Source organism: Theropithecus gelada, chromosome 13 (assembly GCF_003255815.1).
Source record: "Theropithecus gelada isolate Dixy chromosome 13, Tgel_1.0, whole genome shotgun sequence".
Classification (NCBI taxonomy): Eukaryota; Metazoa; Chordata; class Mammalia; order Primates; family Cercopithecidae; genus Theropithecus; species Theropithecus gelada.
This window is the reverse complement of record NC_037681.1, coordinates 70,946,130-70,972,755: the sequence shown is the minus strand read 5'-3', so window position 1 is coordinate 70,972,755 and position 26,626 is coordinate 70,946,130. Positions and strand designations below refer to the sequence as shown.

Sequence of the window (26,626 nt, the reverse complement as noted above, 5' to 3'; positions counted from 1 at the left end):
CTTAGTCGCCCAGGCTGGAGTGCAGTGGCGCGATCTCGGCTCACTGCAAGCTCCGCCTCCCGGGTTCACGCCATTCTCCTGCCTCAGCCTCCTGAGTAGCTGGGACTACAGGCGCCCGCCGCCTCGCCCGGCTAATTTTTTGCATTTTTAGTAGAGACGGGATTTCACCGTGTTAGCCAGGATGGTCTTGATCTCCTGACCTCGTGATCCGCCCGCCTCGGCCTCCCAAAGTGCTGGGATTACAGGCGTGAGCCACCGCGCCCGGCCGGATTATCTTTGAAATAAACTTTCTTTGGTCTTTGGGTACTTCCTCCAAGCCTCTGAAACTGCAGCCCTTCTGCAGCTTCTGTGCTGTGCACAGCAGGAGTTCTCAATGAGTCAGGGTCTAGCTAGAGAATATTTGTCCTCTAGAACTGACTAATTCTATTTTAAGTGCTTATTGGCTTATTTCTTTATTGTTATCTATGAAGGAGCTATATTTATTTCTTATTTCAGAGCCTAAAATTGTTTTTTACAAAAATTTTATTTAAAACATTTTAGTTTGTACCCCTAGATCAACCTTTCCTCTTGTATCGTAGAGCACTCTTTCTGAATATTGTGTTTTCTACTTTTTACTATGATAAAAAAATTATATCGTATCACATTATTATTTGGCTATTTTGGCACTTTCATGCATTTGAGATCTATAGGCTTCTGTTTGACTATTGCTATTGCAATAGTATAGTCTTTCAATTTACTACATTTTCAGTAAGCAAGCTTACTTTTGCATACAAAGATATTTTAAAAGATTATTCTGTTTCCTAATATTTTTTCTATATTTTCAAATCAGTTGATATGCTATCTAACCTAAAGAGGTAGTATATAATTTAGTGATTAAGAACTTCAGAATTAAACAGACTAGCTTTCGAATTTTAACTCAGATTCATGCTAGCTGTGTAATCTTTGGCAAGTTTCACTCTCTAAGAGTTAGCTTCTTCATCTATAAAATTGTGATAATAGCTAGTTATTGAAATAAACATAATTCTAAAATCAAATGAAATAATGTTGGGAAGTATTTGGCTGGTATTTGGCACAAAGTAAGAGTTAGGTAAATTACTATCATTGTTTTTATTATAAACCCAATAAGCTAAGCCTGGTATGAATAGTTGTCTTTAGCTATGTCAATTATTCAAGAGATAGTTTGCAACTTTCCTCTTAAAAGCAATGTTAAATTAAGGTATATTAAAAGATGTTCAGAATGGCATCCAATATATCATGAATGCAAGTGTATATATGGAAAATATATCTATAGTTACTTTCACTGAGATATAAACAAATTTTTGTACCCACAAAATTGCACTTATTTTTAGGGCACTGGTGTCAACAGCCACCTCTTCAAAGAAATTATTTCTTTTGATCCATTTAGCAACTTGATCCCAGCTGCATAAAAATAGACTTGCAGCATTTCATTTTTCCACAGACTGCTGATGGCTGCATTCCATAACTTAAGAAATCTGTCAAAAGAAAGGCTGTGAAACTCAAAAGCTTTTACAGAAACCTGTTGCACTTGCTAACATTCAAACTGTAATTATATGAAATCCACAAAATATGGATTTGAAAATATAGCTTTAAAATATTGTGTAGCGTTCTTAATTCTATATTAGATATTAACTGTTAAAAATTTCATCACACAAAGATTACCATGCAATCAGTAATTACATAGTTTTATGGTGATTTTAATATTTTCTTTTTGATCAAATGAGATCAGTCACTTAAATAAGTAGAAAATGTGCCCCAGAGTACTATGTGTTTATGAGTGCTGTGGTTGATAATAGTAGCTTCAGTGGAAGCTATTAGTTACAGCAATGAACATCTTGACCACTTGGCAAAAACTTTCCAAGTCTTCCACTTATATCTATGAGTTTATTTATGATAGTTGGCAGTTCTGTGTGACATTTTGGTGCTTTATTATTTAATTATAATACCAGATTTTATCAATCACATACATGTAAGGGAACAGGCAAGTAAAGGGAAGCCAAATGAAATTATCACCCATTTTATTTATTTATTTATTTATTTATTTATTTATTTATTTAATTTGAGACAGAGTCTCACTCTGTCCTCCATGCTGGAGCACAATAGCATGCTCACTACAGCCTTGAACTTCTAGACTTAAGCAATCCTTCTGCCTCAACCTCCCAAGTAGCTGGGACTACAGGTGTGCCCCACTACACCCGAGTTTTTTTTTTTTTTTTATAATATAGCTTTAAAGTATGTGTAGGATTCTTAATTCTGTGCTAGATATTAACTGTTAAAAATTTCATCACATAAAGGTTACCATACAATCAGTGATTACATAGTTTTATGGTGATTTTAATATATATATATATATATATATATATATATTTTTTTTTTTTTTCCATCAAATGAGGTCAGTCACTTAAATAAATAGAAAATGTGCTGAGGTCTTGTCCTGGCTAGTCTTGAATTCTTGAGATGAAGTGATCCTCTCCACCTCAGTGTCCCAAAATGCTGAGATTACAAGTGTGAGCTCCACATCCAGCCTCCAACATACAATTCTAACTACTGTTTTAAATGTAAAGCTGACCCTTTCAATCTCTACCCTCCAACTGCATCATTTTGAAGCAAATCCAGAGCTTTTCCTTATCTACCTGAAAATATTTTAATAAGAATGTTTAAAATACAAGAACTCAAAAACAAGTAATAATCACGATAACTTTGGGGCTAATTTGATGATATTAAAGCCAAGATCTGGAAATGATTTGAATACCGTCCTCAGTGACCTCTACTCCCCAGGATTCTCAGAAAACAATACAGAATATGTGACTAGCTTGCCTTCCTGCCTGCCTGCCTGCCTTCCTTCCTTCCTTCCTTCCTTCCTTCCTTCCTTCCTTCCTTCCTTCCTTCCTTCCTTCCTTCCTTCCTTCCTTCTTTCCTTCTTTCCTTCCTTCCCTCCCTCCCTCCCTCCCACCTTTCTTTCTCTTTCTTTCTTTCTTTTCTTTCTTTCTTTCTTTCTCTCTCTTTCTTTCTCTTTCTTTCTTCTTTCTTTTCTCTCTCTCTCTCTCTCTCTGTTTCTTTCTCAAATTCTGGGCTTTCTATAAAAATTGAATTAAAGCACCTGATATGACCTTGAAGTTTAAGTGAGATCTCTTTACAAATCTGAATTTTTATCACTCTCGTTCTTATATCTTCCTGCAAGTGAGAGTATGGCGGCTAGGGAGCAGAAGAGTTCAATTAGCCATCCAGCTGCCAGGAGTGGAAGAGTAATATCAACAACAATTTTTATCCTGATTTCACAGTCTCAGAGTCTTCTACCTAGATCTGAGGCTATATATATATATATAGAGAGAGAGAGAAGCAGAAGAGGCTCTCATAGAGCAGAATGGGATCATATTACCCAAGAGTCTACACTCATACTTGTCAAGATGTTAAAACAGAGTAATGTAGACAGTTGCAGAAAATTGATTAATTAGATCAGTATGGTATAGCAATGCTCAGTGTGTGTTATAAGGGACAATGGTGTTGTGGGGTGCTAATGGATGTTGTTAAAAAGGGAGGTTTTGGAGCCTAAAATATGTAATTTGCAGTGGGAATCCCAAGAAGCAGATATGGTAAGGGGTGTTTTTGAAGCGTATTTAGTTGTTGGCCTTTTATCTTTCCTGAGCATTTGGTAGGATCAATGTTGCTTCTAACAGTCTTTGGGGAGTGCTGGTATAAATAATCAATGTAGAAATGGGGATTGAATATTTCATCTTGTCCATTTACTGCATTTAAATTATTTGCATGATTGTTGCTAAATCACTAAAGTTTGGGGTGTGAGTGAGTATTGCAAAAAAAAAAAAAAAGAAGATTTTTTGGAACTTGGTAATCAAGTAAATCTGGTGGTGAGCACTTTTCTGACGCTTGAAATAGAAAACCTTTACACTCTAAGTCATTGTTGCTATACTCATTTTATAAATCTGAGGTTTTTTATTCTTTGTTTCTGACTCAACCTCTGGTCAAAGTACTGGATTATTCATCTAAATAAAAGTGCGTAATGTTTCTTTTTTGGAAATTGCCAATGTTTTATTTAGGTGAACATCATGACTATTGAAGTTTGAAATGTGATTATCTAGAGATGAGTCTGAATGGCCAGCTGCACATTTTTTACTTTGTTGCATTTCAGGTGGAAAACCTATATAAAAATCATCAGGCTGTGATCTTCTCAGTTAGACCATAAAATACCATGATTTCCCCAGCAAAAAGAGAGAACACGTCCAGGAGTATCATGAACAAGTCATAGGAGAGATAGTCATGAACAAGTGAGAGCACAAGTAGAGCACTGTTTTTTAGTTTTTTGTTATGTGGATTTTAGAGAATACCGGCAAACTGAAATGTGTTTCTATCAGCTCTAAGTTGATTGAGTCTATAGTGGTGACTAGAATACTGAGGGATCTTGGCTGTTATAACCAGAGAAGAAATGTAACAGGAATTTACTTCAAATATGTGAAAGACATCAGAGTAAGCAATAGTGATTTTGTTTTTCATGGCTACAAAGGGTAGTACTTAGACCAATGTGAGAAAGTATAGGAAACAATATGATTCAGCTATATGAATACCTTTTTAATTAGAGCTTTGAACCATGATAACATGAAAGGTGGTTGGTTATCAATTATCTTAAGATACAAGGTAGAGTTTGCATGCTATCCATCAGAGTTATTACTTAAGAAATCCGTTTATTAGCTGTAAGCTTGGATTACATGACCTTCAATATTTTATCATATTTTATAAATACAAAAATACCATATAAATTACAGTTGCAACAGTAACTGTCCCAGCTATGTTGAGGGACATTTTGAAGGTCTGATAAAATTATGGATCCTCTTTCCATAAAAATGCACAGATGAGAAAAATGCACAAATGTGCACGCACAATTTGCATAAAATTTTGAAGGTTCATGCTTCCCTTGAAGCTTATTCGTAGATCCCAGGATAAAAATCTGGTCTATAATTTAATTAACTTTGCAACTCTGAATAAACCACATAACTCAACTGACCACATAATCTTTATAATTAAGGTGTAGTGATTAGACAATCTTTAATGTATATAGGTCTTTCTGTTCCTAAAAAATAAAATATTTGATTTTTTGTTAGAAAGGAATTCTTGAGTACAAGGCATATTCTCAGTATAATCAAATGGAAATGGATAGCAGGGGGTTTCTCAACATTGATAAATATTGAAGCCTAAATAATAGAAGCAATAAAGCCTCATTTCCCTGTTGCTTTGGACATAAGCAACATGTTCTTAAGTCTCAACTTCCAACTTTGGCTTTTGGCTATTGGTAATAATAAAATGAAAGCACAGAAGGTTTGTGTGGGAGTTAGACCTCAGTGGAAGATAAGGAATGCCCTTTGTAATAAAAGACAATTGGGCACCTGGGTGAGTCCATTTTACAGCCCATTAACACTGCCCTCAATCGACAAAGATCATTGCTAAATTTATCCACGTGAAGTAATTATACTTACATACATATACTATCATTCATGTGCATGATGACATGGAAATGATTTCCTTGGATTGAATTTGGGGAGGAAAAATAAGAATCAGTACTTCCTTAGTATCACAGATACTAAGGACAGATTTGTTGTATGCCAGTCATTTGTGACCTGTCTTCAGTTCACACAAGACTGTCTTTAGTAATCTGAAAAATATTATAGGAGGGTAATTTTCAGTCTTAGCAAGAACAGAGCAAAGGAATTAAGTTGAAAGGATTAGGAAGAGACTTCATTAGCACTTTTGAATTCATGTCCGTCAAAGCAAAGGAGTTTTCTGAATAACACCTCCCTTGTATGCCTCCCAACCATAAATTCACCTTCTTTTGCTTTTCCTCTTCCACCACCTTTCCCTTTCTCCTCCTTAACAGAAACAATTATTTATGGTGCATTCTAGGAAGTGCTTTAGTGCTATAGAAAAAAAATTTGAAAGGAAATACAGAGAACTGTCTGCGAAGGATATCAACCCTCAAGGTATTTACTAGCTAATGGCAGAGAGAGGACACCTTGAGCAAATCAACATCTCTCTCTTTTTTTTTTTTTAATAAATACATACAGACATGCCAGAAATCATCATTCTAATAGCAGCACCAGACATTTACGAGCACCTGTTCTGTGGTAGGCCTTAGGCTAGCAAACATTTGTTAGCATTGGTGTTGCTTAGCTTCTTGTTAAGAATGCAGATTCCTAAGCACATCCTACAAATTCAGTAAGTCTAGGATGATGTACAATATTAAACTACGGCTTTATGGGAAAATGTTGTAAGTGGCCGGCAGGCTGCATTTTGGAAAGAAGAAAAACACCTGCTGACAAAATGGAGACTCTTGTTAATGTTTCTTGCTCTAAAGAATTTGGAAGTCTGATGAGGAGGATATCCCACCAGTTGAAAATGTATTTCATGAGCTCTACCAGAATTTAAACAATCTTCAGTCCTATGTGGGTCCTCTGGAATCTTCCTAGGTAAATTTGGCTTTCATTTGTATGAACAACATGTGCACAAAAGAAAGAACAAATCTAGTTTTAAGTATTTATCAGGACCTTTGAGGACTATAGAAAGCAATGACAAAGAAATTCTTTGCTAAGTGATGTAACTATTGATCTTATGCCACAGTGGTTTTCCAGCCGCCCAAATCAAGAACTTGTTGCTTGTATGCATTTAATCATGGTATGGTGCCCAAGAGTTAGGGCAACTGAAACTCTTTAGATAGACAGGTAATTGTATATGTACATCAAACTTAATAGTGGCCTTGCAGAATGACAGAATATTAAATGCAAGGGAAATTTTGGATCAATACTTGTTTCTTAAAAACTTCATAAACAGCATTTGCCAAATAGATGGTAAGCACATGGTCAATAAGCGTGTCTTAGTTGTGCACATTATTGCTTTGGAACTGTCTAACTATGAAGATATATTAACTGAGGCAAGAATACTCATTCACCTTCAGTTAGATTCCATTTGCAGGGCTATTTCTGCGTGTCACAAGGTAGATATCCTTTCATGAACTTCAAGAGAGGATGGGGATCTGCCCAGCTCAGGATGAGGAGGCAGTAAGCCCAAAGACTTGTTTCATCAATTTAGAACCAAACGCCCCGATCATTTATTTCTGAATGAGCCCAGGGCTTGGTTCAGATTCTGTTGCAGAGTAAGTGCTCAATAAATATTTGCGAGATAAATAAATAATTTGATACATTGATAATTAAATTGATGAAACAATGTATGGCAGGCCACAGTTACTCACATGTAGTTGTATTACCTGTGAAGATGTGTTTCTTACTAGTAAGCCCACATCAGAGACCTCCTGGTTGAGAGTGTGTCTTCAGTAAGCTCTAATTCTCTTCTACAGGAAATGAATATTCCTTTCCTCTTTCGTGGCATGTTTAAGAAGGGGATTTTAGGTGCATTTCTTTAGTTCCATAGTATTATTTATTCAACGGCATTTTCTTCTGTTCAAGAGATGTGGATAGCCTTTTTCTCCTTGAGTTAATATTTCTAATGGGCTCCTGTATTAAAGAAAGTGCCTTAACTTTCCTAAAATGCATGTGGATCTGGAGAAACCCAAGGCAAATAATATGTTCCCTACTTTCCTTAAGGGTAAATGTCTCTCCCAGATGCCTGGAGGCCTCAGCTGGCTTACTCACCCATCTAAGTAATCATACAGAAAAAGTTATATCCATTAGGCATGTATTTAACTTCCACAACCTGAAGATCTGACTTATGTAGTATTAAACTGGTAATTTATTTTTCACATTGAATAAGAAGTCCAGAGGTAGGTGACATAGGACTGGTGTAACTCCTGCAGGGAGACATCAAACATTTAAGCTCCTACTGTCTTCTTTCTTCTCCATCCTTAGTGTGTGGTTTTGACCTCATGATCTCAGAATTGGTATTGTCCGTGGGCATTCACTCTGCATTTAGAGCAACAGGAATAAGATTTTATGGCCAAAAAAAAAAAAAAAAAAAAAAAAGGTGGGGTAGGGGGACAGTCTACAAAAATCTACCTTTAAGAAAATATTTTCGTAATTATGTAAATTCAATTTACATTGTTTCAAGATTAACTGGGTCACAAGGGCACTCTAACTCTAAGTCTGTTTTGGAAAGCAAGTAGTTTTAGTGGGACATATTGCTACTCTGTGCACTTCCCCCTCATCCTTTCAAATGGTTCTACTTGCTAGAGAGAAGGCAGAATGGATATTGAATACTAAACTAGAACTACTCTGTCACAGCAGCCTGTCTAGGTTGATAGCCCGATCTAGTGAGCCAAGGGCAGGGCTGCTCCAAAAATATTACAATTGAACAGTCACTGATTTTTAAAATGAACCTTGGTGTTTCTATATAGATACTACCTAGCAATTCATATGAGACCATTGAATTATTTAGTCCTGGATCTGAGTGTCATTACAAATTATTTCATTTTTTATATATGTTTTAATCTGGGAAATCTCAACATACTTTTCATTATTTAACCTGTCAGCAAATCCAACTCTGAATGTAAAAAAAAAAAAAAAAAAAAAAAAAAAAAAAAAATCTCCAGCCCAGAAAACCCAGTGGATTCAAACTTTATTTACCCAAGTAACCTATTATTATTATTTACTGTTGGATTAAGGAATTTATGTTGGGTGAAAGTAACATTCATCCCTCCAAATTTCACTTACCTCAGCCATACTAAATGACTTCAACCTACTTCGAAGATTATTTTATTGTGTAATGGACAAATTGTATTCCACTTGGCTACAGACCTGCAGTCTTCTAATTTGGTTTCCCTGCATAGTTCCTTATTCTATTTCATTTTTGCAAAGGATTTGTAGTGTGTGCAATAGATTGTTCCACCAGATTTAGAACATATTACTTCAGTTATATGTAAAGCAGGAAATGTCTGCTATGTTAATATACTTATTTGCTTGTTCTTACTGTCTATATAGGATGAGTTCAACAATGATTTAATAGCATCCGTATTTTGACAAAGCGGAAAAAAGGCAATTAAAATCGTAGCTAGAACTTTGTCAACTAATCACCTACTGTTATCTCAGGTATCTGTCAACAGTGTGAAGGGTTTTAAGATATTAAGAACTGGGCAATTGTGGAATAAGCTGAAATAAATTATAAGGTTTTATCAAAAACCTATTATTTAGCTATGGAGACTTTTTATTGTTAATTATAAGGCATAAAAGTCATTCACTATAGAAAATTTGTAACTTTCTTAAACGTACCTCATATAAACAATAAACCTTTAAAAATGAACTGTGAAAATAGACTCATGATTTTCCTTCCTCACATTTTATACATGTAGTATTATTTTCCTTTATTATTTAAGAGTACGTTTTATTCCTCCATGAATGTAAATGCATTTAAAATTGATTAGGATTTTCACATGACATTTCAGAGCAGTTTTCTGCTACAGATTTTCTCAGATCTGAATTTAGTACCAACTAATAGCAGTGGTTAATATCAATGTGAACCTAAATAGTAAAGCATACATTTGCTGAAATTTACAGTTTTCAAGTTTCTAATGCTAGCAAAAGTGAACTCCCTCAAAATAAAATCGCCTATATTTTTCCTGAAAAAAAGCAAAAAACGCCTCATGTATCAGTTCAAATTCTTCCTTGTTAAACTAATTATCTTTTGGTTGTGTAGCAGTTTAATTTTTGCCATGCTGTGTAAAGTCTTGCTCAAAGCAATACAACATAAAGGAAGTTTGGGTTTTCTTTTCTTTTTTTCATTTTCCTTATCTTTTCTATTGATTGGCTGAGAGAGAGTATGTGTTTGGGGATCTCTTGCAGTTTCTCTAGAGACTATTTATGTAAATTGAAAAAAATCAATGTTACTTGGAAAAATAACTAAAACTTTGATTTAACAGTACAAAAGAGGGTACTATCTAATCCCTCAAGTAGGAAATTGCTTTTCTTCATGATCCATTGCTTTCATACTGTTTCTAGCTGCTACTGCCAAAAGAGAAAAGACCCACCTTTACTCTTCTGTTACCATGTCTGTTTTCGTCCCTCTGCAAAGCTTGGCAGTAAATAATAGCTGAAATGAGTAAATTTAAATAATAATAGTAAAAGTGCATGACTGATAAGATCATCAGGTCTCAGTTGGACAACTGTGATTATACAGAAGAGAAGCAGGAAAGAATTGACAAAGGAACTTAAAATGGGAAATTAAGAATTTGGCATAGTGTAGCAATGAAGATGTGACTTATTTGTAGCTGTTTTATATGTTACTGTAAATATTAGCTGGAATGGGATCACACGTACTCCAAAATTGGTGATTTTTCTGAAGGAGGCAGGTTTTCTATGAGATGCTTTGAATTTTATTTTCAACAAATGCTAAATCAAAATGCTGCCTATGAAAAGATACTGATTTTGTTTGTTTATAGTTGATCTTTCAATGGCCATTAAACTATATAGCTTTAACCACAATTTAAGCTGGTGTTTGCTAATTTTTTTTAATAGTACTTTAAGTTCTGGGATATATGTGCAGAACATGCAGGTTTGTTACACAGGTATACATGTGCCATTGTGGTTTGCTTCCCCCATCAGCCTGTCATCTACATTAGGTATTTCCCTAATGCTATCCCTACCCTTGCTTCCCACCCCACAACAGGCCCCAGGGTGTGATGTTTCCCTCGCTGTGTCCATGTGTTCTCATTGTTCAACTCCCACTTACGAGTGAGAACATGCGGTGTTTAGTGTTCTGTTCCTGTGTTAGTTTGCTGAGAATGGTGGTTTCCAGCTACATCCATGTCCCTGCAAAGGACATGAACTCATACTTTTTTATGGCTGCATAGTATTCCATGGTGTATATGTGCCACATTTTCTTTATCCAGTCTAATATTGATGGGCATTTGGGTTGGTTCCAAGTCTTTGCTGTTGTGAATAGTGCTGCAATAAACATACGTGTGCATGTGTCTTTATAGTAGAATGATTTATAATCCTTTGGGTATATACCCAGTAATGGGATTGCTGGGTCACATGGTGTTTCTGAACTTCTTATTGGTCTCTTCAGGAATTTGACTTCTTCCTGATTTAGTCTTGGGAGGGTGTATATTTTCAGGAATTTATCAATTTCTTCTAGTTTTTTTTTTTTTTTTTTTTTTTTTTTTTTTTTTTTTGAGACGGAGTCTGGCTCTGTTGCCCGGGCTGGAGTGCAGTGGATGGATCTCAGCTCACTGCAAGCTCCACCTCCCAGGTTTACGCCATTCTCCTGCCTCAGCCTCCCGAATAGCTGGGACTACAGGTGCCTGCCACCTCGCCCGGCTAGTTTTTTGTATTTTTTAGTAGAGACGGGGTTTCACAGGGCTAGCCAGGATGGTCTCGATCTCCTGACCTCGTGATCTGCCCATCTGGGCCTCCCAAAGTGCTGGGATTACAGGCTTGAGCCACCGCACCCGGCCTTCTTCTAGATTTTCTAGTTTATTTGCGTAGAGGTGCTTATAATATTCTCTGATAGAAGTTTGTATTTCTGTGGGATCTGTGGGGATATCCCCCTTTATCATTTTTTTATTGTGTCTATTTGATTCTTCTCTCTTTTCTTCTTTATTAATCTGGCTAGTGGTCGATCTATTTTGTTGATCTTTTCAAAAAAACAGCTCCTGGTTTCATTGATTTTTTTGTGTCTCTGTCTCCTTCAGTTCTACTCTGATCTTAGTTATTTCTTGTCTTCTGCTAGCTTTTGAATTTGTTTGCTCTTGCTTCTTTAGTTCTTTTTATTGTGATGTTAGGGTATTGATTTTAGATCTCTCCTGCTTTCTCCTGTGGGCATTATGTGCTATAAATTTCCCTCTAAACACTGCTTTAGCTGTGTCCTAGAGATGCTGGTACATTGTGTCTTTGTTCTCATTGGTTTCAAAGAACATCTTTATTTCTGCCTTTATTTCGTTATTTATCCAGTAGTCATTCAGGATCAGGTTGTTCAGTTTTCGTATAGTTGTGCGATTTTGAGTGAGTTTCTTAATCCTGAGTTCTAATTTGATTGTACTGTGGTCTGACAGACTGTTACGATGTCTGTTCTTTTGCATTTGCTGAGGAGTGTTTTACTTCCAGTTATGTGGTAAATTTTAGAATAAGTGCAATGTGGTGCTGAGAAGAATGTATATTCTGTTGATTTGGGGTGGAGCATTCTGGAGATGTCTATTAGATCTGCTTGCTCCAGAACTGAGTTCAAGTCCTGAATATCTTTGTTAATTTTCTGTCTCATTGATCTGTATAATATTGACAGTAGAGTGTTAAACTCTCCCATTATTATTGTGTGGGAGTCTAAGTCTCTGTGTAGGTGTCTAAGAACTTGCTTTATGAATCTGGATACTCTTATATTGAGTGCATATATATTTAGGATCGTTAGCTCTTCTTGTTGATTGCATTGCTCTTCTTGCATTGATCCCTTTACCATTATGTAATGCTCTTCTTTGTCTTTTCTGATGTTTGTTGGTTTAAAGTCTGTTTTATCAGAGACTAGGCTTGCAACCCCTGCTTTCTTTTGCTTTCCATTTGCTTGGTAAATCTTCCTCCATCCTTTTGTTTTAAGCCTATGTGTGTCTTTGTACGTGAGATGGGTCTCCTGAATACAGCACACCGATTGGTCTCGACTGTATCCAATTTGCCAGTCTATACCTTTTGATTTGGGCATTTAGCCCGTTTACATTTAAGGTTAATATTGTTATGTTTGAATTGATCGTGTCATTATGATGCTAGCTGGTTACTTTTCCCATTAGTTGATGCAGTTTCTTCATGTTGCCGATGGTCTTTACACACATTAGTCTTTCACATTACAGTGACTGGTACCAGTTTTTCCTTTCCATATTTAGTGCTTCCTTCAGGAGCTCTTGTAAGGAAGGTCTGGTGATGACAAAAATCCCTCAGTATTTGCTTGTCTGTAAAAGATTTTATTTATCCTTTACTTGTGAATCTTATTTTGGCTGGATAAGAAATTCTGGGTTGAAAACTATTTTCTTTAAGAATGTTGAATATTGATCCCCTCTCTCTTCTGGCTTGTAGGGTTTCTGCAAAGAGATCTGCTGTTAGTCTCATGGGCTTCCATTTGTGAGCAGCCTGACCTTTCTCTCTGGGTGCCCTTGACATTTTTTCCTTCATTTCAACCTTCGTGAATCTGATCATTATGTGTTTTGGGGTTGCTCTTCTTGAGGAGTATCTTTGTGGTGTTCTCTGTATTTCTTGAATTTGAATGTTGGTCTGTCTTGCGGGTTGGGGAAGTTCTCTTGGATAATATCCTGAAGTGTGTTTTCCAACTTGGTTCCGTTCTCTCCTTCACATTCAGGTACACCAATCAAATGTAGGTTTGGTCTTTTCACATAGTCCCATATTTCTTGGAGGCTTTGTTCATTCCTTTTCATTCTTTCTTCTCTAATCTTGTCTTCATGCTTTATTTTGTTAAGTTGATTGTCAATCTCTGATATCCCTTCTTCTTCTTGATCTGTTCGACTATTGATACTTGAGTAGGCTTCACGAAGTTCTCGTGCTCTGTTTTTTCAGCTCCATCAGCTCATTTATGTTCTTCTCAAAACTGGTTATTCTACTTAGCAATTTGTCTAATCTTTTTTCAAGATTCTTAGCTTCCTTGTAGTGGGTTAGAAAATGCTCCTTTAGCTCAGAGGAGTCTGTTATTACCCACCTTCTGAAGCCTATTTCTGTCAATTCGTCAAACCATTCTCCGTCCAGTTTTGTTCCATTGCTTGCAGGGGACTGTGATCCTTTGAAGGAGAAGAGGCATTCCAGTTTTTGAAATTTTCAGCCTTTTTGCACTGTTTTTCCTCATCTTTGTGGATTTATCTACCTTTGGTCTTTACTGTTGGTCAACTTCTGATGGAGTTTTTGTGTGGTTGTTCTTTTTGTTGATGTTGATGCTATTGCTTTCTGTTTGTTAGTTTTCCTTTCTGTTACTTTTCCTTCTAACAGTCTCCTACAGGTCTGCTGGAGTTTGTTGGGGGGTCCACTCCAGACCCTGTTTGCCAGCAGAGGCTGCAGAAGAGCAAAGATTGCTACTTGTGCACTTCTGGAAGCTTCGTCCCAGAGGGACACCTGCCAGATGCCAGCTGGAGCTCTCCTGTATGAGTTGTCTGTCGACCTATGCTGGGAGTTGTCCCCTCATCAGGAGGCACAGGGATCAGGGACCCATTTGAGAAGGCAGTGTATCCCTTAGCAGAGCTCAAGCACTGTGCTGGGAGATCTGCTGCTCTCTTCAGAGCCGGCAGGCAGGAACATTTAAGTTGGCTGAAGCTGCACTAATAGCCGTCCCTTCCCCCATGTGCTCTATCCCAGGGAGATGGGAGTTTTATCTATAAGTTCCTGACTGGGGTTGCTGCCTTTTTTTCAGAGATGCCCTGCCCAGAGGGCAGGAATCTAGAGAGGCAGTCTGGCTACAGCAGTTTTGTGGTGCTGTGGTGGGCTCTGCCCAGTCCAAACTTCCCAGCAGCTTTGTTTACATTGTGAAGGGAAAACCACCTGCTCAAGCCTCAGTAATGGTGGACGTCCCTCCCCCAATCAAGCTTGAGCATCCCAGGTCGACTTCAAGCTGCCGTGCTGACAGCGAGAATTTCAAGCCAGTGGGCTCCAGAGAGGAGTGATTCACTGAGCAAGGCCACTTGGCTTCCTGGCTTCAGACTGCTTTCCAGGGGAGTGAACGGTTCTGACTCGCTGGCGTTCCAGGCACCACTGTTGTACAAAAAATAACTCCTGCAGCTAGCTTGGTGTCTGCCCAAATAGCCACCTAGTTTTGTGCTTGAAACCCAGGACCCTTGTGGTGTAGGCACCAGAGGAATTCTCCTGGTCTGTAGGTGGTGATGACCATGGGAAAAGCCTAGTGTCTGGGCCGGACAGTACCATCCCTCATGGCACAGTCCCTCACCGGCTTCACTTTGCTAGGAGAGGGAGTTTCCTGACCTCTTGTGCTTCCTGGGTTAGGCGACGCCCCACCCTGCTTTGGCTTGCCCTCTGTGGGCTGCATCCACTGTCTAACCAGTCCCAGTGAGATGAACCAGGTACCTCAGGTGAAAATGTGGAAATCACCTGCCTTCTGCATTGGTCTTGCTAGGAGCTGCAGACCGGAGCAGTTCCTATTTGGCCATCTTGCCCAGGAATCCAGTTTGCTACTTTTAAAGCAAACCACTGTGAAAACAGTTTCATTCTTAATATTTGCCTTATAAATATTATTAATGCATGAAATTTTACACTGCACAGGAAATTGGAAATTTGCCCCTCCCTTCAATATGAGAATAGCACATAAATAAATAAAAATATGCCGGGGTGCAATAGCTCACGCCTGTAATCCCAGCAATTTAGGAGACCGAGGTGAGTGGATCACCTGAGGTCGGGAGTTCGAGACCAGCCTGACCAACATGGAGAAATCCTATCTCTACTAAAAATACAAAATTAGCCAGGTGTGGTGGCGCATGCCTGTAATCCCAGCTACTCGGGAGGCTGAGGCAGGAGAATCATCCGAACCTAGGAGGCGGAGGTTGTGGTGAGCCGAGATTGCCCCATTGCATTCCAACCTGGGCAACAAGAGTGAAACTTAGTCTCAAAAATAATAATAATAATAATAATAATAAATAAATAAATGTATTATTTATTTGTTTATGTAGAGATGGGATCTCTCTGTCACCCAGGCTGGAGCACCATGGCCTTATCATCACTCACTGCTGCCTTGAACTGGATTAAAGGGATCCTCCTGTATTAACTAGCACCACAGATATATACCACCATGCCTGCCTAATTTTTTAATTTTTTGTAGAGAGAGGGTCTCCTTATGTTGCTCAAGCTGGTCTCAAACTTGCAGTCTCCAGTGATCCTTCTGCCTCTGCCTTTCAAAGTGCTGAGATTTCAGGCCTGAGCACCTGGCCCAGTTTACATTATTTAAGGGCATTGGTAGTGAGACATTTGTTTCTTCTATTTGATTTAAAAAAATTCTTAAGTCTAGATAGTTTATTGTATCTCTTTGATTAGGTGCCTAAAGCAATCTGAATGTAAACTAGTTCATTTAAAAATAATGTAAGAGGCAATCATCAAGTATTCTTTAAAAAAATCATCAGATATGCTTTGTTTTAATACCTGTCATGAGTTAAATTTTGAAGACCACACCATATGTCTAATGACAGCTTCATTAGGAAGACATTAGTAGATTAATTCCACTTGCTGTGTGGTTTATTTTATTTAGAACTCAATAAGTTCATTACTTTGCAGGCATAATGTTTTCTACTGTACTTGAACGCAACGAGGAACAATTCCACAGAGGTCTGTGGATCTACTAACACCTGTCAAGATAAACACACAGTTCTCCAGGGGAATCATCTCAGCAATAAAACAGAGAAAATGTGAGGCAAAGTAATTCTTCTACAAAACAAAAATAAGACAGTTTTTAAAAAGCAACATTGATTAATAATTTTTCAAAATGCCTCAGAAGTCTTATATTTCTTATACAGACATCAAACAATTTCCTATCTTTTAAGAATAAATGTTTTGTAGCATATACATCTTATTTTAAAATCAATATTCTAAGAGACTTGAACTATTGGAATAATTGTGCAGTTTGAATTGAGCTATTGAAAGTTTTTCCAACTCTTATAGCTAGTCTTCCCTCATCCATTCCAGAAAAAAATACATTAGATGGTAAGTTTTGCTATAGTAATATTATTTGAATGGTTATAGTGAAAATGGTGGCAGTATTTCCATTATAAAACCCTGTAGTTAAGAATTTATAAGTTGGCTATAAATGTTTGTTCTGTAATTCAGCTTGGCAGCAAGCATCTTAGCTTGGCGGTACTTTCTTTTATTTTTTTGTGAAGTATGGAAAAGAAAGACATCTGTTTATAACATGAGTAGGATAATATGACAATGAATTCCATCATTCTTTATAACCAGCTTACTTAGCATTCAAATTAAAATTAAGCCTAAACTTCCTACATATTTTAGATAATAAAAGTAACTCACCAATAAACATGTAAGGATACATTGAAGAGGATTTGTTTCGTTTCTCTGTTGGCTTTGGTGATTTCAACCACTAAACATGGTGGTAGACTTAACCAGTTGCTTTGATCATCATTTATTCTCCGCAGCAGTAATGTGAATAGACTGTTACAGATCCTCACTAATTTTTAGGTATTTGTAATATTCTACACTTGAGAAGGTAGCAAAAAAATGACAGAGTTCAGAAATTTTTCCAATGGAGAAATATGTATTAACATTTGACAGAACAATTAATACAATACTAAGAGAGGAAGGAAGTAGAAAAGATAGTTTTACAGAGAGAATAGCACGGGCTATGTCAAAGTAAAAACAGCAACAAAAAGCGTGCAGTGTGTTTTATGGAAGAGTGAGAAGTTCATGTGGCTGAAACCTGAGGTGTTTGTGGGGAAAGTGGCAAATGTTGAAATGGAAGTAAAATAAGTGGCATGGAGGCACATTTTAAAGGGCTTAATATAACATGCTAAAGAATTTTAATTTTACCTGGTAAAAAGGTCTTGATAGTAGAATAGTCATACCAACTTATCTATAGTATTAACATCAAAATATCTCTGACAAAATGTGTAACCTAAAAAATATATATATAAATGTATATATATTTATATATATGTGTGTATATATATTTTTATATATATGTGTGTATATATATTTATTTATATATGTGTGTGTATATATGTATATATATCTCCTGAATTCGTGAATTGGGTGGGGATTATAGATCCCAAAGAGAGATTCAATTTGAATTGCATGATTAAATTCCTTTCAGTGCATTCAAATGGTAATATATGCTCCAGAACATACATTCGCAAAGTAAATCGAATTGGTTTATGCTCTGAGTGCTTGGACATTCAATAAATTAAACATATGGTACATGATTTCTGGTTCCTGGTTTGAGTATCTGTGTTTACTAGAGAATTTGGAAATTATGCTTTAGTCTTAATATTACCCTAACTTGCCTTAGAATTGTCCTTCCAGTTCTAGTTGTTCTCAACAATCTTATGCTTCTTTCTGCAGTGATAGATGTATATGACAGACAGTGTCTTGGAATTCAGGCAGACAGATACCAGGTTGTCAGTTCGTGGCATTGATCTTTTCTCTAGCTGATGCTGGTTGGACTGGAGGCCTGATGTGCCCAGACCTGGAAGGGACTTTTTAATTTGTGTTGTTGTTTAGTTTAGTTTAGTTTTGTTATGGTGAGTATTTGGATGACCAGTATTAGGTATTATATGGAAAACAATATTATCATAAATTCTGATTTATTTTCTCCCTGCCATAAAACAAGGGGAAAAATAACCCATTTCAGAAAACAAGAGCAAAAACCTACATACACACACTCTAGACAGTAAGCTATATATATATATATATATATATACACACACACACACATACTCATACTCTAGGCACTATTGTATTTTAAATGCTTTAAATTTGTCAACTCATTTAATCCTCACAACAACCCTACAAGTAACCTTTTTTACAGATGGGAAAACTGAGTTTAAATAACCTGCCCAAGGCCACATAGCTAGCAAGTTAGTAGAAGCAAGAATTGAGCCCTAGTGTAGTGTCTGAGTTCCTGCTCATAGCCTCTGGCAAGACAACAAATAAAATAGCTCAAATACAAAAGATGAGAAGGAAAATAGAATATTTTTTCTAATTATAGTAAAGAGAATTTATAGTTACATGGTGTGAGATGAGAACAAATAGGTTTATGTAATAGACATCTTGCAGTTTTTAAAGAATGCTTTAAAGAAGAGAACTGGGAACAGCACTATTATCTATGTTTAGGGAACGCTGATCTGGCTGTAGTTATAGAGGATCAACTAAGGGGTGGTGAGATCATTGGTAAGGAGCTTAATGAGAAAGCTCTCCATGTGTTAGTTAATAAAACCTGAAACAAGGACCTTGGCATTCCCCCAGCCTAGCAGCTTCAGTATCACCTGGAAACTTATTAGAAATGCAAATTATCAGGGGTCTCGAAAGATTAAGGGAATCAAAAGCAAAGCAATCTGTGATTTAACAGCCCTTCTAGCCCCTCTAGTGTATCTCCTATGCACACTAAAGTTTGAGCAACACAGATTTAGAGAAACAGAGGCTGTGGTAATACATTAAGAAGTGGCTGAGCTTGGCTATAGACTGAGTGGGAAGACTTTAGAATATGGCCAAATTAAAAAGCACATCGCAGCTCATTATCTTTATGTCTTTGGCATAAAGTACCTCTGAATAAAGAATAAATAAGCTAACTAAGTATGCATGGATAAAGAGTAATAACTTATATTTATTATGTGTTTAATAGATTTTAGAAATGGTTCCAATTTCATTACGTATAGCGTTATAGTCCTTTTCCAGATGAGGAAACTGGGACAAGGGGCCCTTAAATGCAATGTCACATGAATAAAAACAATGAAGCTTGGATTCACACTCAGTCAGGCACTCCAGTCTCATGTTGCCACACTACGTTATGAAGAGTGTGAGCCTAGGAAGTGTTTGTCACCAACAAAAATCGGTTAAAACAGTTCTACAAACTATATAAGCTGACAGTGATTAAAAGATGATTTTAATTATCTTATGATTGCTTGGTGCCCCTGTGATGCCTGCAACACTTGAGTGTGCAGTTATAGTGAAATCTCTATGACCCTGACTTGGTACTTCAGCACCAATTTTTATGCAAGACACCAAAAATGAAATTTGTATTAAATCAGATGGAAGACAAGATAGAGATTATAGAATATTTCAGACCTAAACACAACTAATCTTGACTTGAATAAATCTAGTCATGTTTCCAAGTCAAACTGCACATCTAGGCTTTAATTCAATTTGAGCAACTTGAGTACCATATGGGCTCATCTTGATCCCCAGCACTCCCTCTGATTTGTTATATCATTGGGGAGGAGCTAGGTAATAGCTAAGTTGACTGAATCCACCAATCTGTATCTATGACTGGACTGTTGGTGGTTGGAGATGGAAGTGTTCTTCAAGATAAGTAAACACTTCATAAATAAACTTGACTTTTCTGTAACACATGTTTATCATCTGAATAATAAAAAGATTGTAGTAAATCTCCAGAGATGCTTTTAGCCCGCCATTATTATTATCATTATTATTTTCATTCTCAGTGTTCTTACTCTCATTTTCTGATCTTACTCTTAGGGACCTGCAATCATCCAGAGGGGTAGCAGGATCAGGGGTTTATCTTTACAACTCTCCAGAACAAACCCTCTTCTGAGTCTACCTCTTTACTGACTCTCAGTTCCAACTCAGACAAGTAGGTAGATGGATATGTGGGGTCTGCTTATCTTTTCTTTATGCTGATACTGGTAGAAATGCAAAATGCAAGACTGACACTCTTCTGATTTTTAATTTTTAAAATATTAGTTCTGTCTGTGGGTTTTAATATACTTCCCCTCTGCTGTTTTCAGTATCTACTTTTCTATTTAAAAAGCTTAATACTGAGCTTCAAGGGTTTCCAATTAAGCTTAAGGAAAATATGAAAAGGATGAAAGTGTCTGCTGGACAACCATCCTGTTTCTTGAGATAAAAAGGTTGATTTTTGCAATATGAAGAAATAATTTGAAATAGCCTGTCTCCCCATTTCTCCAGAATCTCCCTCTTCCACTCACTCTCCTCTTCTGTCTCTTTCTATTTCTTTTGTCTTTTCCTCTCAGCTTTCAAATCCATCTCTCATTTTGTAAATGTTGTTCAACTTAGGCTACCTGTATTCTTGTTCATGATAAACCATCAGGTGTGAGTGGGCTTAGGACAGCTTAGCACATACAGTCCTTAGGTTCTTTTAGGTAGATCTCAGTAGCCATGGTTGTTGGTGGCAAGTGAATGTTAACCCCGTTTCCAAAAGTTCACACAAGTACAGCTCATAATGAATTCAAGACCAAGACCAACTTCTGCTACAGATACAGACATTTACTAACGAGTAGGCACAAAACTTTATAGCCTATTCCAGAAGCTTGGTGAAGTTTCAGCTCTTCATTCTTTAAGGTACCTGAAAATAATGTCTTGCAAAAAATGGTTTTCCTGAAGCAAATATGACAGTATTTCAGTGGTAGCACCCACTTCACCATCTCTCAGAATTAAGTGACTAAGGATTGTTAGGGATCAACAATAGTACCTACCTCATATCATTTTGTAATGATTATGTGAATTAATTCATTTAAATCACTCAGAGTGGTATGCTAGAAACAAGTGTTAGTTTTTATTATTACTATTATTATGGAACAATTCATCATAGCAAAGGGTGAAAGGCCTCTTAGAGTCACATACTCGATTTATATAGAAGTGAGGTATGTTCAGGTAAAATTTAGTTAATTAACTCATCTTGCCTATTAATGATTTCACCAAGGATAACTTCTTCCTAACTTTCATTGGACAAATTTACAAGCCCTTAATTTCACCAGTGATAACTTATTTTCAACAGATATTATAACTAATGAGCACAGCCACATCATAATTAGAGATGATAGTAGCCCAAGTCTTCTAGAAACCACCTCTGTCTTCTGTAATTCTGACTGAGATGTTGGGGCATAAATTCCTGATAAAGGCACTGACACTCTCGGGGTACAGACAGTGTTAAGAAACACTTATGTCACACTGTCTGTGCTGAATTTTTTAAGAATAAATTACAGTTAGCCAAAAACCGTGTTTCCTCCAACCAGTTCTTTAATCACCTGAGAACAATTTGTGAGATGCTGCCTCAGTTTCCCTTAGATAACACAATTGCAAGCACAAAGACTGACTAGCTGAAGAGACACAAATTAATGGGTACACACAAGCTTTATTTGCTTCATCCAGATTAGTCATGCTTTTGCCCACAATATTTTTTATACACTATCTAGACAGAGAATTGCTCCTTGTTCCACAAAATTACAATCATTTATAACAAATATTGCTGTATCTGTAACACAGAATCCACCCTAGAACCCCCTAAGTATTGCAAAGGTGCCCTAGACATCTGCCTGGAAGACTACAGCAATTTCTTCTTTTGAGGCAGCCATAAATATTTTCTCTTTAGCTCTTGAGACTACCGTAAAACTAAGATTTCTGGCCTATCCTTTCTCTAACCCTGCCTTTATGTCCCAAGGCCCCAGACAATATAAGACAGGCGAGGGAGTGGGGGAGGAGGGGAAGCATCTTCCTAATTGAATGTTCTTGGGAAAGTTATTCTCAATCTTCTACCCTTATTCTATTTCTATGGCTTTTCGTTATACAAATCACTCTCCAAAATCCCAGCCCTATCCATTCCTAGCAATCAAGAGAATAACAAATACAGTTGATCCTTGTTATTTATTTGTAGCCTGTGGCACTTTGGTGATCCTTAGCAAACATGCAGAGAATGGCAAAACATTTGTGTTCTCACTATACATGTTCCTGGCTGAAGTTGAACAAGACTATTGGCTTGCTTCTTGTTTCAGCTCTCACACTGTAAACAAATGCACTATTTTAGGTCTTTTTAGCACCACATTTTTGTGCTTTACTTTGGTGACTTTGCTGTTTAAAATGACCCTCAAGCATAATGCCAAAGGGCTGTCTAATGTTCCTAAATGCAAGAAAGATGTGATGTGCCTTATGGAGAAAATACATATTAGATATCCTTCTTTCAGATATGAGTTAGAGTGCTGCTGGTCGTGAGTTCAATGTTAATGAATCAACATTATGTATTAAAGAAGGTATCATTATCATTCAGAAATACATGAAACAAGGTAATGGATTGATTCAGTCATGAAAAATGTGATCAGAGGTTTGCAGGAACCATAGCCCTATATTTTCCCATAGGAGCAATGGTTCAGTATTTGCTAATTCAGTGTTCACAGCGACTTTATTTGCCACAACTACTGTGAATAATGAGAATTGACTGTAAGTACTAAGAGACTAGATATGTTTCACATATGCTGGACACTAGAGGGAGTAGGAATGAAGACTTGACTTTTGTCCCCTTCAGGAATCTGCCATTTATTTTTGGAGGGAAGGACAGATTAACACAATATATGAGGGTATTGGAGAACAATGCAATGCTCTACATATCTTTTAGATGGAAGGCAACTGAACGTATTGTACATAGTGATCAGCTTGAGTATGTTAGACCTGTATGAGAGAAGAGACATAATGTCATCATTGCAGGGAGCATTTGGTATATTTTAAAGAACACCAACATTAAATATTGCATGATATCCTTTCTACCCTGTGGGATTGTTAGGAAAGATAGAAACATGACTATTTTATAAAGGAAGCCACAGTGCCTCAGGGAAAGACTCGGTCACTAATGTGATGTAACCAGTAAGTGGTGGCATCCAAAATGCAGCACAGATTTCCTAACTCCTAATCCAGTGCTCTTTCCATGCTAACACTATGAAATGTCAAATTCAGAATATGGACCTGTGGTCTTGAAAACATACTGTGTGGATGATTTTTCCTTTTCTTTTTGAAGCTCTCTTTGATATTTTTAAAATGAATAATCACGACTCTTGTTAGTGAATTAAAATACATATGTTGCAAAATAACAAAAAGAATAAGAAATGACTGGGGACAAGGGCAGAAACAGTTCACAGTGGAAAGTGATAGATTTTGCTTCTGCTGCTCTTTGAGCAGCTGTGGAAGGTTGAGAAACATGGCATATTTAAATAGATAAAAGCATTGTGTTTAGCAAGGCTGAACTGTTTCAATCAATATACTACTGAAGAATTACCTTTAAGTATAATAAAATAGACTTTTGACAGGAATATGAGATGTGTGATTGATACAGGTGTGATTTGGGGGCCACTGGACACTATTTATATAGTGGGCATCAGAGTCTCATGGTTGAAAGTTTTTTTCTTTTGGCTTTAAATAGAAATAAAGACCGCCCCCCCCCAAAAAAAAAAATGTCCGGCCACTGGACATGTCATAGTTTTTTATCATCTTTTGGAAACCAGGGAAATGTTTAAATCATAGTCCCAAGTCTTAATCACCAGCTTCCAGTGTCTGTGGTCCTCCTAGCCAAGTCCACTTGCATTGCTAGATTTCTACTCTTAAATGTATGCTGGCTTTGCTGGTCTTTCATCTAGGACACACAGCTTTCAGTTAAAGATGCTGTATTTCATCAACAGCATATAAATGTCCTCTTTCCCTTGGGGGCACTAGATTTAGGAATTTTCATTTCCTGATGCTATTTTCTTTATAAGACAGGATGAGAGAAAGGAGGAGTTCCACCCTTAGCAAAGATCCTCACAGCGGGGCTTCCGAGAGATCTTGGAAGTTCTTAAATATTCCTAAAATATTGGCTGAAATACAAGCAATTTTATTCATGCCATGTCTTTCTTTTCTGCTTTCTTCCTGTTTCTCTCCTGACCCTTCTCTTCGTCTCTTCCCATTCTTCCACTTTCTGCCTCTTCTGCAGCTGCCAAATTAATGCATCCTTTTCCCTCCTTGTGAGTTTTGGTCCCCTGAACTTCCACTGCCTTATATGAGATATAGTATGGTAGTGGGAAGAAGAATCCTTGTTATGAATAATGTATGTGATTAACAGATCATCGCAACTGATGCTTGAGTACAAGGTGTCAAGCCATATTTAGCAGATTGGGTTTAAACACCTGGTAGAACAAGTTTGGTCCAATAAAAAGACCCGAATTCTATCCCTTTTAAGATCTCTAAAGACACTGGTTACATCTAAACCATTGGGTAGGGGAAGGGTGCCATTTGCCATTGTAGTTCAGATGGAGGGATCACCTGGTGAAGGGAGAGTTGCTTTTTAGGTGTTCCCGTTTCGACTTACACGTGTCCCTTTGATGCGTGGAGAACGCAAGGGAGAGGCAAAGCAGGGCGATTTTCGTGGGAAGCTAGACCAGCCTCCCTCGTTACATAGGCTCGTCCTCTGCATTGCATCCGAGCTTCAGTGATTTGCTGTTTGGAGACTGCAGATTTGCATAGAGCCCCTTGCTTCACCAGCGTGTGTGGTTTTTCTTTTCTTTCTTTCTTTTTTTTTCTTTTTTTCTTTTTCTTTTTCTGCTTCTCTCCCTTACTCCTTCGTCCGCATCTTCTTCTCAGCTGTCTTTCCCCCGTTCGATTCCCACTTCCTTCAGAAGGGCGCACTCTTCCCTCTGAACCCCTCGCCGGGCGTAAGTGTCAGGAGGCGGCGGACGCGGAGATTGCCTCGGGAGCAGGCGATGCGCGCCGCTGCTCCGCGCGCAGCCCGGGGGAGGCTGGCGCTAGCGGGCGAGCCAGCCGGGGCTGAATGGAGGGAAGGGGCGCCTGGATTCCATGGGGTCTGCTTCTGTCTTGAAAGGAGGTTGGGCCGGCGAAGTGGCCTCCCTAGTCCCCGCACACAAAGCTAAATGGATTTACCTAGTGGATTCGCGGTGGATGGCTGTCATGTAGAAGTGAGGACCCTCCGGGAGGAGCTTTAAACAATTTCTCGGCCCCCTACCCGCCGGCACGCACTCTCGCCCGAAACTCTTTGGGAGTATCTCTCGAGAACCTGGAGCCCTGGAAATCTGGGAGCAGCCACCCGCTCCGTGCTTGCCGTTCCCGGGGCTGCCTTTCCGGACAAGCCCCTCTCCAGCTGCATTCGCCTCGGCTATGTTTCGGATTGTTTGGGGTGCTAGGCACGGCGGACTCCAGGACCCCGAGAAGACTGTCCGAAGGAGGGAGAGGATGGGTGCCCTGGCGCGGTGAGGCGGCCGGCCCCTCAGCCCACCCCGCGCCGCCTGCTCCCCTGCGCCCTCTCCTCTCCCCGCGCCCCAAACTTTGCCTCCCGCGGCGGCTGCCCCTCGGCGGGCGCCCCGCCATGTACCAGAGGATGCTTCGGTGCGGCGCCGAGCTGGGCTCGCCCGGGGTCGGCGGAGGCGGCGGCGGCGGCGCAGGGGGGCGCCTGGCCCTGCTTTGGATAGTCCCGCTCACCCTCAGCGGCCTCCTAGGAGTGGCGTGGGGGGCGTCCAGTTTGGGAGCGCACCACATCCACCATTTCCATGGCAGCAGCAAGCATCATTCAGTGCCTATTGCAATCTACAGGTCACCGGCATCCTTGCGAGGCGGACACGGTGGGTCTGCGATGCCAAGTTCTCGCGGGTTACCCCCTTCGCTTCCCCCTTTCTACCCTGCACTCGCTCCTGGGCTCCTATGGCTCAGAGAAATGGGAGCTCGACAAAAGGGAGGTGCATTTGGGTGTGCTTGGTGCGAGACACTTATCTCTTTGAAGACAATAGAAAGGGGATGGGGGAAGGCGTCGCGGTTGTTGGTGGTGAGGGGTGGGAGGGGCGTTCCTTGTCGAGGTGCTGGGAGAGAAATGTGGGCACCTACTAAAGGACCAGCCCGGGTCGCGCGGCTGGGCCCCGCGGGAAGGGGGCGTCACTTGCCAGAAGGTCACTCAGTGGCCGGATGGGGCGCCGCGCTTAGCTAAGGGACCTGAGCACCGGAGAGAAGAGGGCTCTGCAGAACCTTTTGTCTGTGCTGTGTATGCTGCCCCACCTCCTGCCCATCTTCTCTGGCCCGGGGGAGGGAGAGATTCCAGCCCGCACATTCCTCCAAAGTGCGCCCAGACTGCAGTGACAGCAAAGCAGTCCTGGGACTCACTCAACAGGAGGCCGATTACTTTTGCCCCCACGCCTTCCCTTAATTGGAGAAGGTAGGAGGGCAACCGAGGC

At 38.8% G+C, this 26,626-nt stretch overlaps 1 protein-coding gene across 20 annotated transcripts in view; it reads left to right on the top strand.

The window, feature by feature from the left end:
• The window catches only part of NRXN1 (neurexin 1), a 1,133,364-nt gene that overhangs the window by 663,463 nt on the left and 443,275 nt on the right, over positions 1-26,626 (top strand). For 2 of the 20 annotated variants that reach the window (XM_025353858.1, XM_025353856.1), the window contains exon 1: positions 24,900-26,023. The exons of 16 other annotated variants lie outside the window; for them this stretch is intronic. In XM_025353858.1, the coding sequence (XP_025209643.1) occupies positions 25,771-26,023 (253 nt within the window). In that variant the 5' untranslated portion in view covers positions 24,900-25,770. Of the gene's footprint in view, positions 1-24,899; positions 26,024-26,626 lie in introns of those variants that run through there. 2 more of the 20 variants (XM_025353859.1, XM_025353857.1) reach the window with 1 other exon arrangement.